The 13,758-nt window shown below is 40.5% G+C and overlaps 1 protein-coding gene across 50 annotated transcripts; it reads right to left on the bottom strand.

The window, feature by feature from the left end:
• Positions 1 to 952: 952 nt before the first annotated feature.
• LOC127926773 (alpha-lactalbumin-like) lies at positions 953 to 12,760 on the bottom strand. 50 transcript variants are annotated; one of them, XM_052512334.1, is made up of 8 exons: positions 12,356 to 12,760; positions 11,612 to 12,134; positions 10,957 to 11,014; positions 10,791 to 10,832; positions 6,056 to 6,790; positions 5,408 to 5,920; positions 4,328 to 5,272; positions 953 to 4,273 (listed from the first exon to the last, which is right to left on the bottom strand). In XM_052512334.1, exons 5-8 carry the CDS (start codon positions 6,144 to 6,146, stop codon positions 4,020 to 4,022), a joined length of 1,803 nt encoding a protein of 600 aa, XP_052368294.1. In that variant the 5' UTR covers positions 6,147 to 6,790; positions 10,791 to 10,832; positions 10,957 to 11,014; positions 11,612 to 12,134; positions 12,356 to 12,760; the 3' UTR covers positions 953 to 4,019. The 50 variants fall into 50 exon arrangements, with proteins under 50 accessions (XP_052368294.1, XP_052368296.1, XP_052368299.1 ...); XM_052512336.1 differs by having other exon boundaries at positions 4,355 to 5,272; XM_052512339.1 differs by having other exon boundaries at positions 953 to 4,705; positions 4,787 to 5,272.
• Between the last annotated feature and the right edge of the window lie 998 nt (positions 12,761 to 13,758).

Below are 13,758 nucleotides of genomic sequence, written 5' to 3'. Positions count from 1 at the left end.
GAAATGTGTTTTGGACAATGGTGACCAGCATACCAACATGTGTTTTGGACAATGGTGACCAGCATGTGTTTTGGACAATGGTGACCAGCATACCAACATGTGTTTTGGACAATGGTGACCAGCATACCAACATGTGTTTTGGACAATGGTGACCAGCATACCAACATGTGTTTTGGACAATGGTGACCAGCATACCAACATGTGTTTTGGACAATGGTGACCAGCATACCGAAATGTGTTTTGGACAATGGTGACCAGCATACCGAAATGTGTTTTGGACAATGGTGACCAGCATACCGAAATGTGTTTTGGACAATGGTGACCAGCATACCGAAATGTGTTTTGGACAATGGTGACCAGCATACCGATGAAATGTGTTTTGGACAATGGTGACCAGCATACCGAAATGTGTTTAGGACAATGGTGACCAGCATACCGAAATGTGTTTAGGACAATGATGACCAGCATACCGAAATGTGTTTTGGACAATGTTGACCAGCATACCGAAATGTGTTTTGGACAATGGTGACCAGCATACCGAAATGTGTTTTGGACAATGGTGACCAGCATACCGAAATGTGTTTTGGACAATGGTGACCAGCATACCGACATGTGTTTTGGACAATGGTGACCAGCATACCAACATGTGTTTTGGACAATGGTGACCAGCATACCAAAATGTGTTTAGGACAATGGTGACCAGCATACCGAAATGTGTTTTGGACAATGGTGACCAGCATACCGAAATGTGTTTTGGACAATGGTGACCAGCATACCAACATGTGTTTTGGACAATGGTGACCAGCATACCAACATGTGTTTTGGACAATGGTGACGAGCATACCGAAATGTGTTTTGGACAATGGTGACCAGCATGGTGATTAGTATGGTAAAAAAAAGACTATGTATCAAGACTCAGGATGACCCAGATGCAGACACAGGAGGCGGATAGCACAGTTCTCAGATAATTTATTATAAACACAGGGCAGGTAAAGGACAGGTCGAGGAGTACAGGCGGAGGTTCGTGATCAGGTCAGAGTCAGGCAGGTACAGGACGGCAGGCAGGCAGGCAGGTCAGAACCAGGAAAAACTAGGAAACAGGACTTGAGAAACAGGAAGACGGGAAAGCATGCTGGTAAGACCTAACAAAACGAACTGGACACGGACAAACAGAGAACACAGGTATAAATACACAGGGGATAATGGAGAAGATGGGCGACACCCGGAGGGGGGGTGGAGACAAACACAAAGACAGGTGAAACAGATCAGGGTGTGACAGTATGAAATAAATAGTACAACTACTGAGCTATATTGTATGCCCCCCCCAAAAAACTGGGAACATTTTATTATTTTATACTAATACAATTTCTCATTTGAAAGAGAATTTGTAATCAAGTACTAAAAAAAGCTAAAGATGTTTGCTAGCTTGAACAGCAACCCCAAAATGACTCAGTATATATATGTATGTCTGTTCTCAGAGCAGCATGAGACCCGGTTGATACAAACTGGTCAACATCTTTTGCTGGCTGGTTTTTTAACCAAAGGCTTGTCAAACTGTTGGCTGGCTAACATGATAGACTTAGAGAAACTAATTGCTAGCCAACTAAGGTTTGTTTAGCTAGCTAACACCCCAGATCATAATTTACTCAGTAGCCTCCTCATTTACACTCCTCATGCAAAGGCTCCCCAATAACTTTACCCAGTTGCACAGCGTGACTGCGCAGTTTACCTCAACATAATTAAGGATTGTTTTTTTTTTGTGTGAACCACGGCAACGTTTTTATGACCTGTCTTGTCTGTGCCAAACTGAGCCTCGTCTGGGCCTCGTTTGGCTCGTGCACTTCTAAAAGCAGCCACTAGATGGCGTCCTAAACCACCTGATGTCCTCAAAACATCTCTGTGAAAAAGTGCCACTTAACGTGATACCATAGAGCGGCCTTTCTTTAATGCATGGGTAGTGGGTCGCGACGTGTGAGAGTAAATTAATATATTTTTTGATTAATTACTGGAATTGATTTGGTCAAGTGCAATTAAACTCTCTGCTCAGTTTGGCAGCTGCGCGAGTTTCGGCAGTTTCCTTCCCTCCGTGACTCTCAGGCTGCAGTACTGTCGTTCTGAAGCAGATGAAGCGCTGTCAGTCATTTGTCGCGTTCAAAACAACTGGGAACTCGGGAAAATACGAGGTCAGTAAAACAATACATTTGAAGAGGAAACATGATCAGACCTACTGTGCATTTTACTGTAGAAATGACTGTTGAAAACACGTCTAGGTGGGAACTGTTGCTCTTAAAATACGTTAATAATGTTTTGTTCTGAACTGGAATAAATTGATTGAAGCTAGATTATTTTTGAGGAAAACACTCACACAGTTCTGGGTAGCTCCTCTACAGCAGGAAGCGGTCTACTGCCTGACTGAGAAAGCAGTAGATGTTCTGGTCCAGTTTGGTACCACATACCTGTGTGAGTCAGGGTTCTCAACTCGGTTGTACTTGAAAAACAAGTTTAAAAAAAGCTTCAACCAGTCACACACCTCTCATTAGGACTGTGTGTGTGTGTGTGTGTGTGCCTCAAAAAGCATCTTGCTTTAATCAGTTTATTCCCATTCAGAATTACAATTATTTGTTGTATTTTAGCAGCAACAGTTCCAACCTAGACAGACATGTAAGAGTGTTTTTAATGGGAGGAAATAAACATGAATAGCTATTTATATGGGTATTTAATTTCATCGTTGTTTGTCTATATTGTATTTGTTTTGGGTACAAGGGAAATTAAATGTACTGATGTTTTCATAAGCTTGAGTCCCAGGAAAACACAGAATTTCTCATTTGGGTCCCAGGCTGAAAAAGTTTAAGAACCCCTGCCATAGAGATTAGAGGACTCCTCTGTGCATCTGTCCCATTAGGGCGTCTGGGTGCGCTTTGGGTAGCGCCATGAACCCATCTCCATTTTGAAGTTGTCCATTTTCTTCTTCTACTACTTCTATGAGTTGGTAAACAAACTGAAAGGGTGCACACTGCCCCCTGGAGGGTGTTGTTGGAACAGGTTGGCCAAGGTTGGCGATTTACTGCCACCTGCTGTTATGGAATGTTTCCTCACCAGTATAATTCATTGGCTGATCCTGATGACCTGGATGGAATCATGTGATCCTTCCTTAACCAATAGGAAGTCCCACCCAGTTGACTATTACTCATGGGCTGACTATAATTCATTGTCTGATCCTGATGACCTGGATGGAATCATGTGATCCTTCCTTAACCCATAGGAAGTCCCACCCAGTTGACTACTTCAAAATGGTGGAAGCTTTCAATGGCAATATCCATGCACAAATGGGTTTAATCCATCTTGAGGCCGCTATAATTCTCTACGTGCAATACAGAAGACCAGTGGTTCATGTATTTCTAACAAAGATGATGAATAAATCAAGATAATTCACTCAGACCGTTTCCCATTGAAAATAATGGTCAGTTCCGTTCTGCTTAATCAGACGTGGGGATTCTCCCAAAGACACCAATGTGAACCAGAAAGAAATTAGGGAGTGGGATGTCTGGCTTCCTCTTCCGTCTCGGTCTCCAATAACATTTTGCTCTGCCGACAGCACCTCCTTATGTGTTAGTTCAACCAATCATTTGGCCTATGTTCTTATGAGGCTTCCCTATTGGACAGGTAGGACCTTTCAGAGGAACATCACTAAGTACCAGTCATCAATCTGTCTGTTACCCATAGAGATATAAAGATGTCGTAACCTTATATCCATCTAATTATGGCCTCTGTTAAACGCATGGGCAACGCCATTGAGGCTATCTCCATTTTGAAGTAGTCCATTATGGCCTCTGTTAAACGCATGGGCAGCGCCATTGAGGCTATCTCCATTTTGAAGTAGTCCATTTTCATCTTCACGATTGGCTGAACCCTCCTGATGACCAGGTTGGACATGATGACTCCAACAGGGTCACCAGGAGGGCTCAGCCAATAGGGTTGGAAGTCCCACCCAGTTGATTACATTCAATTGGTGGAAGCCCTCAATGGTAATGTCTGTCCATCTCTATGCTGTTATGACCTCTGTCCATCTCTATGCTGATATGACCTCTGTCCATCTCTATGCTGTTGTGACCTCTGTCCATCTCTATGCTGTTGTGACCTCTGTCCATCTCTATGCTGTTGTGACCTCTGTCCATCTCTATGCTGTTGTGACCTCTGTCCATCTCTATGCTGTTGTGACCTCTGTCCATCTCTATGCTGTTGTGACCTCTGTCCATCTCTATGCTGTTGTGACCTCTGTCCATCTCTATGCTGTTATGACCTCTGTCCATCTCTATGCTGTTGTGACCTCTGTCCATCTCTATGCTGTTGTGACCTCTGTCCATCTCTATGCTGTTGTGACCTCTGTCCATCTCTATGCTGTTGTGACCTCTGTCCATCTCTATGCTGTTGTGACCTCTGTCCATCTCTATGCTGTTGTGACCTCTGTCCATCTCTATGCTGTTGTGACCTCTGTCCATCTCTATGCTGTTGTGACCTCTGTCCATCTCTATGCTGTTGTGACCTCTGTCCATCTCTATGCTGTTATGACCTCTGTCCATCTCTATGCTGTTATGACCTCTGTCCATCTCTATGCTGTTATGACCTCTGTCCATCTCTATGCTGTTATGACCTCTGTCCATCTCTATGCTGTTATGACCTCTGTCCATCTCTATGCTGTTGTGACCTCTGTCCATCTCTATGCTGTTGTGACCTCTGTCCATCTCTATGCTGTTATGACCTCTGTCCATCTCTATGCTGTTGTGACCTCTGTCCATCTCTATGCTGTTATGACCTCTGTCCATCTCTATGCTGTTGTGACCTCTGTCCATCTCTATGCTGTTGTGACCTCTGTCCATCTCTATGCTGTTATGACCTCTGTCCATCTCTATGCTGTTGTGACCTCTGTCCATCTCTATGCTGTTATGACCTCTGTCCATCTCTATGCTGTTATGACCTCTGTCCATCTCTATGCTGTTATGACCTCTGTCCATCTCTATGCTGTTATGACCTCTGTCCATCTCTATGCTGTTATGACCTCTGTCCATCTCTATGCTGTTATGACCTCTGTCCATCTCTATGCTGTTATGACCTCTGTCCATCTCTATGCTGTTGTGACCTCTGTCCATCTCTATGCTGTTATGACCTCTGTCCATCTCTATGCTGTTGTGACCTCTGTCCATCTCTATGCTGTTATGACCTCTGTCCATCTCTATGCTGTTATGACCTCTGTCCATCTCTATGCTGTTGTGACCTCTGTCCATCTCTATGCTGTTATGACCTCTGTCCATCTCTATGCTGATAAGACCTCTGTCCATCTCTATGCTGTTGTGACCTCTGTCCATCTCTATGCTGATAAGACCTCTGTCCATCTCTATGCTGTTGTGACCTCTGTCCATCTCTATGCTGTTGTGACCTCTGTCCATCTCTATGCTGTTGTGACCTCTGTCCATCTCTATGCTGTTGTGACCTCTGTCCATCTCTATGCTGTTATGACCTCTGTCCATCTCTATGCTGTTGTGACCTCTGTCCATCTCTATGCTGTTGTGACCTCTGTCCATCTCTATGCTGTTATGACCTCTGTCCATCTCTATGCTGTTATGACCTCTGTCCATCTCTATGCTGTTATGACCTCTGTCCATCTCTATGCTGTTATGACCTCTGTCCATCTCTATGCTGTTATGACCTCTGTCCATCTCTATGCTGTTATGACCTCTGTCCATCTCTATGCTGTTGTGACCTCTGTCCATCTCTATGCTGTTATGACCTCTGTCCATCTCTATGCTGTTATGACCTCTGTCCATCTCTATGCTGTTATGACCTCTGTCCATCTCTATGCTGTTATGACCTCTGTCCATCTCTATGCTGTTGTGACCTCTGTCCATCTCTATGCTGTTATGACCTCTGTCCATCTCTATGCTGATAAGACCTCTGTCCATCTCTATGCTGTTGTGACCTCTGTCCATCTCTATGCTGTTGTGACCTCTGTCCATCTCTATGCTGTTGTGACCTCTGTCCATCTCTATGCTGTTATGACCTCTGTCCATCTCTATGCTGATGTGACCTCTGTCCATCTCTATGCTGTTGTGATCTCTGTCCATCTCTATGCTGTTGTGACCTCTGTCCATCTCTATGCTGTTAGCCCATAAAAGAGCAAACCAAACACCCAGGTGGGAAGACTGCCTTGACTGGGGTCCTGTGTGCCATGTGCTGAGATTTTGACAACAACAAAAAAGGATATAGCTTTAAATCAGATTTGACATTTCATAGCAGGTTAGGATCATTAACGTGTCCAGGCTAAAAACAAATACTTTAAGGACAGGAAAAGAGTTTGGGTTAAGCTAAAATGCAAAACAAATGATAAAGATAACCTTTGGATTTAAATTGGAACAAAAGCTGTATCCATTCTAGCCATGGCCATGTGCTTGTTTGAAGAGTGCATGTGCTGTTTATCCCAGTGTTTAATGGAAAGGTATTCCTTGTTTTAACTGCTATTTGCAATTCAACAACAACAGATAATGAAACAAACCAAATGAATGTAATGTTCATTTTTATTCTTTCTACATGCTACATTCTATTCCGGTGTACTTTGTGAACATGAAGCCGATGAGAACTAATTGTTACACACACTGGCTGTATTAACACAGGCAGCCCAATTTCGGATCTTTTTGAAATTGGGGGGATTGTCGTCTAACATCGGGGGATTCAACACTTGGAGAAGTAGCTGGAGGCCACCGTGGCAACACATTCCTTCTGGAAGAGCAGGTTGATCCTACAAGATCATTCAAATGTCCATATTCAGTTACAGCCCTAGAGGTGCTCGCAGAAATTCACTAAAAGGACATCCTAAATAAACGAAAAGGCATTCTAAATTCACTAAAAGGACATCCTAAATAAACGAAAAGGCATTCTAAATTCACTAAAAGGACATCCTAAATAAACGAAAAGGCATTCTAAATTCACTAAAGGACATCCTAAATTCACTAAAGGACATTCTAAATTCACTAAAGGACATCCTAAATAAACGAAAAGGCATTCTAAATTCACTAAAGGACATTCTAAATTCACTAAAAGGACATCCTAAATAAACGAAAAGGCATTCTAAATTCACTAAAAGGACATCCTAAATAAACGAAAAGGCATTCTAAATTCACTAAAAGGACATCCTAAATAAACGAAAAGGCATTCTAAATTCACTAAAGGACATCCTAAATAAACGAAAAGGCATTCTAAATTCACTAAAGGACATCCTAAATAAACGAAAAGGCATTCTAAATTCACTAAAGGACATTCTAAATTCACTAAAGGACATTCTAAATTCACTAAAGGACATCCTAAATAAACGAAAGGGCATTCTACATTCACTAAAGGACATTCTAAATTCACTAAAAGGACATCCTAAATAAACGAAAAGGCATTCTACATTCACTAAAGGACATTCTAAATTCACTAAAAGGACATCCTAAATAAACGAAAGGGCATTCTACATTCACTAAAGGACATTCTAAATTCACTAAAGGACATCCTAAATAAACGAAAGGGCATTCTACATTCACTAAAGGACATTCTAAATTCACTAAAAGGACATCCTAAATAAACGAAAGGGCATTCTACATTCACTAAAGGACATTCTAAATTCACTAAAAGGACATCCTAAATAAACGAAAAGGCATTCTACATTCACTAAAGGACATTCTAAATTCACTAAAAGGACATCCTAAATAAACGAAAGGGCATTCTACATTCACTAAAGGACATTCTAAATTCACTAAAAGGACATCCTAAATAAACGAAAGGGCATTCTACATTCACTAAAGGACATTCTAAATTCACTAAAAGGACATCCTAAATAAACGAAAGGGCATTCTACATTCACTAAAGGACATTCTAAATTCACTAAAAGGACATCCTAAATAAACGAAAGGGCATTCTACATTCACTAAAGGACATTCTAAATTCACTAAAAGGACATCCTAAATAAACGAAAAGGCATTCTACATTCACTAAAGGACATTCTAAATTCACTAAAAGGACATCCTAAATAAACGAAAGGGCGTTCTACATTCACTAAAGGACATCCTAAATTCACTAAAAGGACATTCTAAATTCACTAAAGGACATCCTAAATAAACGAAAGGGCATTCTACATTCACTAAAGGACATTCTAAATTCACTAAAGGACATCCTAAATAAACGAAAAGGCATTCTAAATTCACTAAAGGACATTCTAAATTCACTAAAAGGACATCCTAAATAAACGAAAAGGCATTCTAAATTCACTAAAAGGACATCCTAAATAAACGAAAAGGCATTCTAAATTCACTAAAAGGACATCCTAAATAAACGAAAAGGCATTCTAAATTCACTAAAGGACATCCTAAATTTACTAAAGGACATCCTAAATAAACGAAAGGGCATTCTACATTCACTAAAAGGACATTCTACATTCACTAAAGGACATCCTAAATTTACTAAAGGACATTCTAAATCCACTAAAGGACATTCTAAATTCACCAAAGGACATCCTAAATTCACTAAAGGACATCCTAAATAAACGAAAGGGCATTCTACATTCACTAAAGGACATTCTAAATTCACTAAAGGACATTCTAAACTCACTAAAGGACATCCTACATTCACTAAAGGACATTCTACATTCACTAAAGGACATTCTAAATTCACTAAAAGGACATCCTAAATAAACGAAAGGGCATTCTACATTCACTAAAGGACATTCTAAATTCACTAAAAGGACATCCTAAATAAACGAAAAGGCATTCTAAATTCACTAAAGGACATTCTAAATTCACTAAAAGGACATCCTAAATAAACGAAAAGGCATTCTAAATTCACTAAAAGGACATCCTAAATAAACGAAAAGGCATTCTAAATTCACTAAAGGACATTCTAAATTCACTAAAGGACATTCTAAATTCACTAAAGGACATCCTAAATAAACGAAAGGGCATTCTACATTCACTAAAGGACATTCTAAATTCACTAAAGGACATTCTAAATTCACTAAAGGACATTCTAAATTCACTAAAGGACATTCTACATTCACTAAAGGACATTCTAAATCCACTAAAGGACATTCTAAATTCACTAAAGGACATTCTAAATTCACTAAAGGGCATTCTAAATTCACTAAAGGGCATTCTAAATTCACTAAAGGGCATTCTAAATTCACTAAAGGGCATTCTAAATTCACTAAAGGGCATTCTACATTCACTAAAGGGCATTCTACATTCACTAAAGGGCATTCTACATTCACTAAAGGACATTCAACATTCACTAAAGGACATTCTACATTCACTAAAGGACATTCTACATTCACTAAAGGACATTCTAAATTCACTAAAGGACATTCTAAATTCACTAAAGGACATTCTAAATTCACTAAAGGACATTCTAAATTCACTAAAGGACATTCTAAATTCACTAAAGGACATTCTAAATTCACTAAAGGACATTCTAAATTCACTAAAAGGACATTCTACATTCACTAAAGGACATTCTAAATTCACCAAAGGACATCCTAAATTTACTAAAGGACATTCTACAGTCACTAAAGGACATTCTAAATTCACTAAAGGACATTCTACATTCACTAAAGGACATTCTACATTCACTAAAGGACATTCTAAATTCACTAAAGGACATTCTAAATTCACTAAAGGACATTCTAAATTCACTAAAGGACATTCTAAATTCACTAAAGGACATTCTAAATTCACTAAAGGACATCCTAAATTCACTAAAGGACATTCTAAATTCACTAAAGGACATTCTAAATTCACTAAAGGACATTCTAAATTCACTAAAGGACATTCTAAATTCACTAAAGGACATTCTAAATTCACTAAAGGACATCCTAAATACACTAAAAGACATTCTAAATTCACTAAAGGACATTCTAAATTCACTAAAGGACATTCTAAATTCACTAAAGGACATTCTAAATCCACTAAAGGACATTCTAAATTCACTAAAGGACATTCTAAATTCACTAAAGGACATTCTAAATCCACTAAAGGACATTCTAAATCCACTAAAGGACATTCTAAATCCACTAAAGGACATTCTAAATCCACTAAAGGACATCCTAAATCCACTAAAGGACATCCTAAATTGACTAAAGGACATCCTAAATCCACTAAAGGACATCCTAAATCCACTAAAGGACATCCTAAATTCACTAAAGGACATCCTAAATTCACTAAAGGACATCCTAAAGTCACTAAAGGACATTCTAAATCCACTAAAGGACATCCTAAATTCACTAAAGGACATTCTAAATTCACTAAAGGACATCCTAAATTCACTAAAGGACATCCTAAATTCACTAAAGGACATCCTAAATTCACTAAAGGACATCCTAAAATCACTAAAGGACATTCTAAATCCACTAAAGGACATCCTAAATTCACTAAAGGACATTCTAAATTCACTAAAGGACATTCTAAATTCACTAAAGGACATTCTAAATTCACTAAAGCACATTCTAAATTCACTAAAGCACATCCTAAATTCACTAAAGGACATCCTAAATTCACTAAAGGACATTCTAAATTCACTAAAGGACATTCTAAATTCACTAAAGCACATTCTAAATTCACGGAAGAACATCCTAAATTCACTGAAGGACATCCTAAAGTGACACTCTCATAGAATGTTTCAAACATTTAAAAACATTGAATGTGAACCAATAAACTCACGTTGATAAGATGGAAATAAAATGTAAAATACACATCTTTAATTTGCATACTTACATTCTCTTTAGAGCCTTTGTTTGTTGACCGCGACCACTTTCCCTGTTTGAATGGAGAGAAAGAAACACAATGTAAAAGTTCATAAGAATTGCTGCGCTGAAACACAGTATTTTAACACAATAGGAAACTGGAGAGAATACATTCACCTCAAAACCAAAACACTCACATTGTCTGTTTGATAGTCTTCACACAGTTAAAGTCATTGATGTCGTCGTCAATCAAAGCTTGAGAGAAACAAAAAGCCCAACAGAGATCAATAACTGACACTGTCACACACACAAGCCATTTTAGAGATGCATAACTGACACAGCCATTTTAGAGATGCATAACTGACACAGCCATTTTAGAGATGCATAACTGACACAGCCATTTTAGAGATGCATAACTGACACAAGCCATTTTAGAGATGCATAACTGACACAAGCCATTTTAGAGATGCATAACTGACACAGCCATTTTAGAGATGCATAACTGACACAGCCATTTTAGAGATGCATAACTGACACAAGCCATTTTAGAGATGCATAACTGACACAAGCCATTTTAGAGATGCATAACTGACACAGCCATTTTAGAGATGCATAACTGACACAGCCATTTTAGAGATGCATAACTGACACAGCCATTTTAGAGATGCATAACTGACACAGCCATTTTAGAGATGCATAACTGACACAAGCCATTTTAGAGATGCATAAACTGACACTTTCACACAAGCCATTTGAATCTAACATCCACCTATTCTATCAATGATCCTGTTGTGCATCTTTAGCACGTTAATACATCGAGTTTTTCCGACAGGTCAAACACATTGAACTCACCACTGCAGTTCATCTGGCAAAGGTTCAACGATGGAATTGAGCCCGAGGAACAAATCACACGATCGCTCAGCTGGAACAAGCCGTAGAGGGTCCCCATGGTCTCTTCTTCGCTGGAGCTTTCCTCTCCTGAGTTGAAGTGATTCCCAGCGTGTCTCTTACCCTCTTAGGAGGCTGCTCAGGCGGGCAGGAAGGGTAAGGCGGGTAGGGTAGTTAGGGCGGGCAGGAGGGGTAGGATGGTTAGGGCGGGGAGGAGGGGTAAAGGGGTAGGGTAGTTAGGGGCGGGCAGGAGGGGTAGGATGGTTAGGGCGGGGAGGAGGGGTAGGGTGGTTATCATTGTTAACAGGGTGGGTTGGGTCAACATCATCCCCAGCGTGTCTCTTACCCCTCTTAGGAGGGGGCTCAGGGCGATGGCGGTCATTAACCTTGGCAGGGCGGGTAGGGAGGACATCAGGGCCGTCATCATCCCTCCAAGCAGTCACAAAACTGGTGTTGAAAGCAGAGGCCTTCTCCACGTGGCAGACGACTGGAAGAGGCAACAAACACGTGGTGTTACTTCAATCCCACACAGATTTAGACCAGTCTTGGAATAAAAAGACATTTCAATTGAGAATCTCACATTTTTTTTGGAGTGTTTCTTAGTTCAGGATTAGGATTAATCTGTGTTCGGGGAAACCAATCCACATCATTTAAGAAATAATTCCTATTTTTTTAAGGAAAAAAACCCATTGGGTTTATGTAACTTACTTTTAGCCACAAAATCGTTGTTTGTCAGGTTCTTCACTCCGGCTCCCCCAGTCACTCCGGCTCCCCCAGTCACTCCGGCTCCCCCAGTCACTCCGGCTCCCCCAGTCACTCCGGCTCCCCCAGTCACTCCGGCTCCCCCAGTCATGTTGAATTTGAGGGTCTCCTTCTCCAACAAGTTCTTCAGCTCACATTTGGAGAGGAGCCGTCCCTCAGACAGACTGGGGACCAAGGCTGCTACAGCCAACACCACCACCAACATCTGCATCTTCATGTTGTCTCTGTCCGGCTTGTCTTTCCTCGATTGAGACGAGAAGATTACAGTGCACAGTAAATATACTCTCGGTGTCCCCCGAGAGCCTCTTGGGAGGGACGTGACCAAGACTCGTACGTACCTTTAGTTTTTTTTCTCCATCTAAAGTTAAAAAGCTCTTTGAAATATGTCAAAGGCCTACGTCAATGTAACAAAACTCCACCCAATGTTTTGTTTCATCACTCAGTTCAGACCCTCTCAGGGAAACGCTTTAAAAACTGCCTTGTGATGGTACGACAAAGGGTTGTCCTTTGTTACACAAGTTACACCAAGACCTACTGAAAACAGAGGTGAGGCTTTAGACTGTAGACACACAATAAGGACAAACAACTCTCACGGGTATCTCACGACCACAATCACCAGGTAACTTGGATCGCAGTGAGCCACACATAATAACACTACTTATGTGTCCAGAGGTAATCTCTCGAAATGGAGAGAAAACCCGAAACAAGAGCTAAAAATAGCATTCTTTTCATTGTTCCGACTGATCACATGACGTATAGAGTAACGAGAACGGCCCATCAATGCGGTTGGGTTTTCATGCATTGTATTCCTCTGTACTGTTCATGTCAGGGAACACCGTGTTTACAGATGGATAACGTGTCTGGAATGGAGCGACACAAAAAGGTACCATGTCAATGACAGAAACGTCCCTTTTTCAGGACCCCGTCTTTCAAAGATAATCCTGTATGAATCCAAATAACTTCACAGATCTTCATTGTAAAGGGTTTAAACACTGTTTCCCATGTATAAACAATTAATGAACATGCACCTGTGGAAACGTCGTTAAGACACCAACAACTTACGGTAGACAAGGTCACAGTTATGAAAACTCAAATGGTTCAATGAACCATAAACTATTATTATTATTACAAATTATATTCTTATTTTCAATGACGGCCTGGGAACAGTGGGTTAACTGCCTGTTCAGGGGCAGAACGACAGATTTGTACCTTGTCAGCTCGGGGATTTAAACTTGCAACCTTTCGGTTACTAGTCCAACGCTCTAACCACTAGGCTACCCTGCACCTGTGGAACGGTCATTAAGACACCAACAGCTTACAGACGGTAGGCAATTAAGGTCACGGTTATG

Source organism: Oncorhynchus keta, unplaced genomic scaffold (genome assembly GCF_023373465.1).
Source record: "Oncorhynchus keta strain PuntledgeMale-10-30-2019 unplaced genomic scaffold, Oket_V2 Un_contig_8226_pilon_pilon, whole genome shotgun sequence".
NCBI lineage: Eukaryota > Metazoa > Chordata > Actinopteri > Salmoniformes > Salmonidae > Oncorhynchus > Oncorhynchus keta.
This window is presented reverse-complemented; position numbering and strand designations above follow the sequence as displayed.

Coding starts and splice junctions, on each gene's coding strand:
- LOC127926773 (XM_052512330.1), bottom strand. CDS start 6,146: ATGGACAGAGGTCACAACAGCATAGAGATGGACAGAGATCACAACAGC. Junction 5,921..6,055: donor CAGCATAGAGATGGACAGAG/GTCATAACAGCA, acceptor AGATGGACAGAG/GTCATAACAGCATAGAGATG. Junction 5,273..5,407: donor CAGCATAGAGATGGACAGAG/GTCACAACAGCA, acceptor AGATGGACAGAG/GTCACAACAGCATAGAGATG.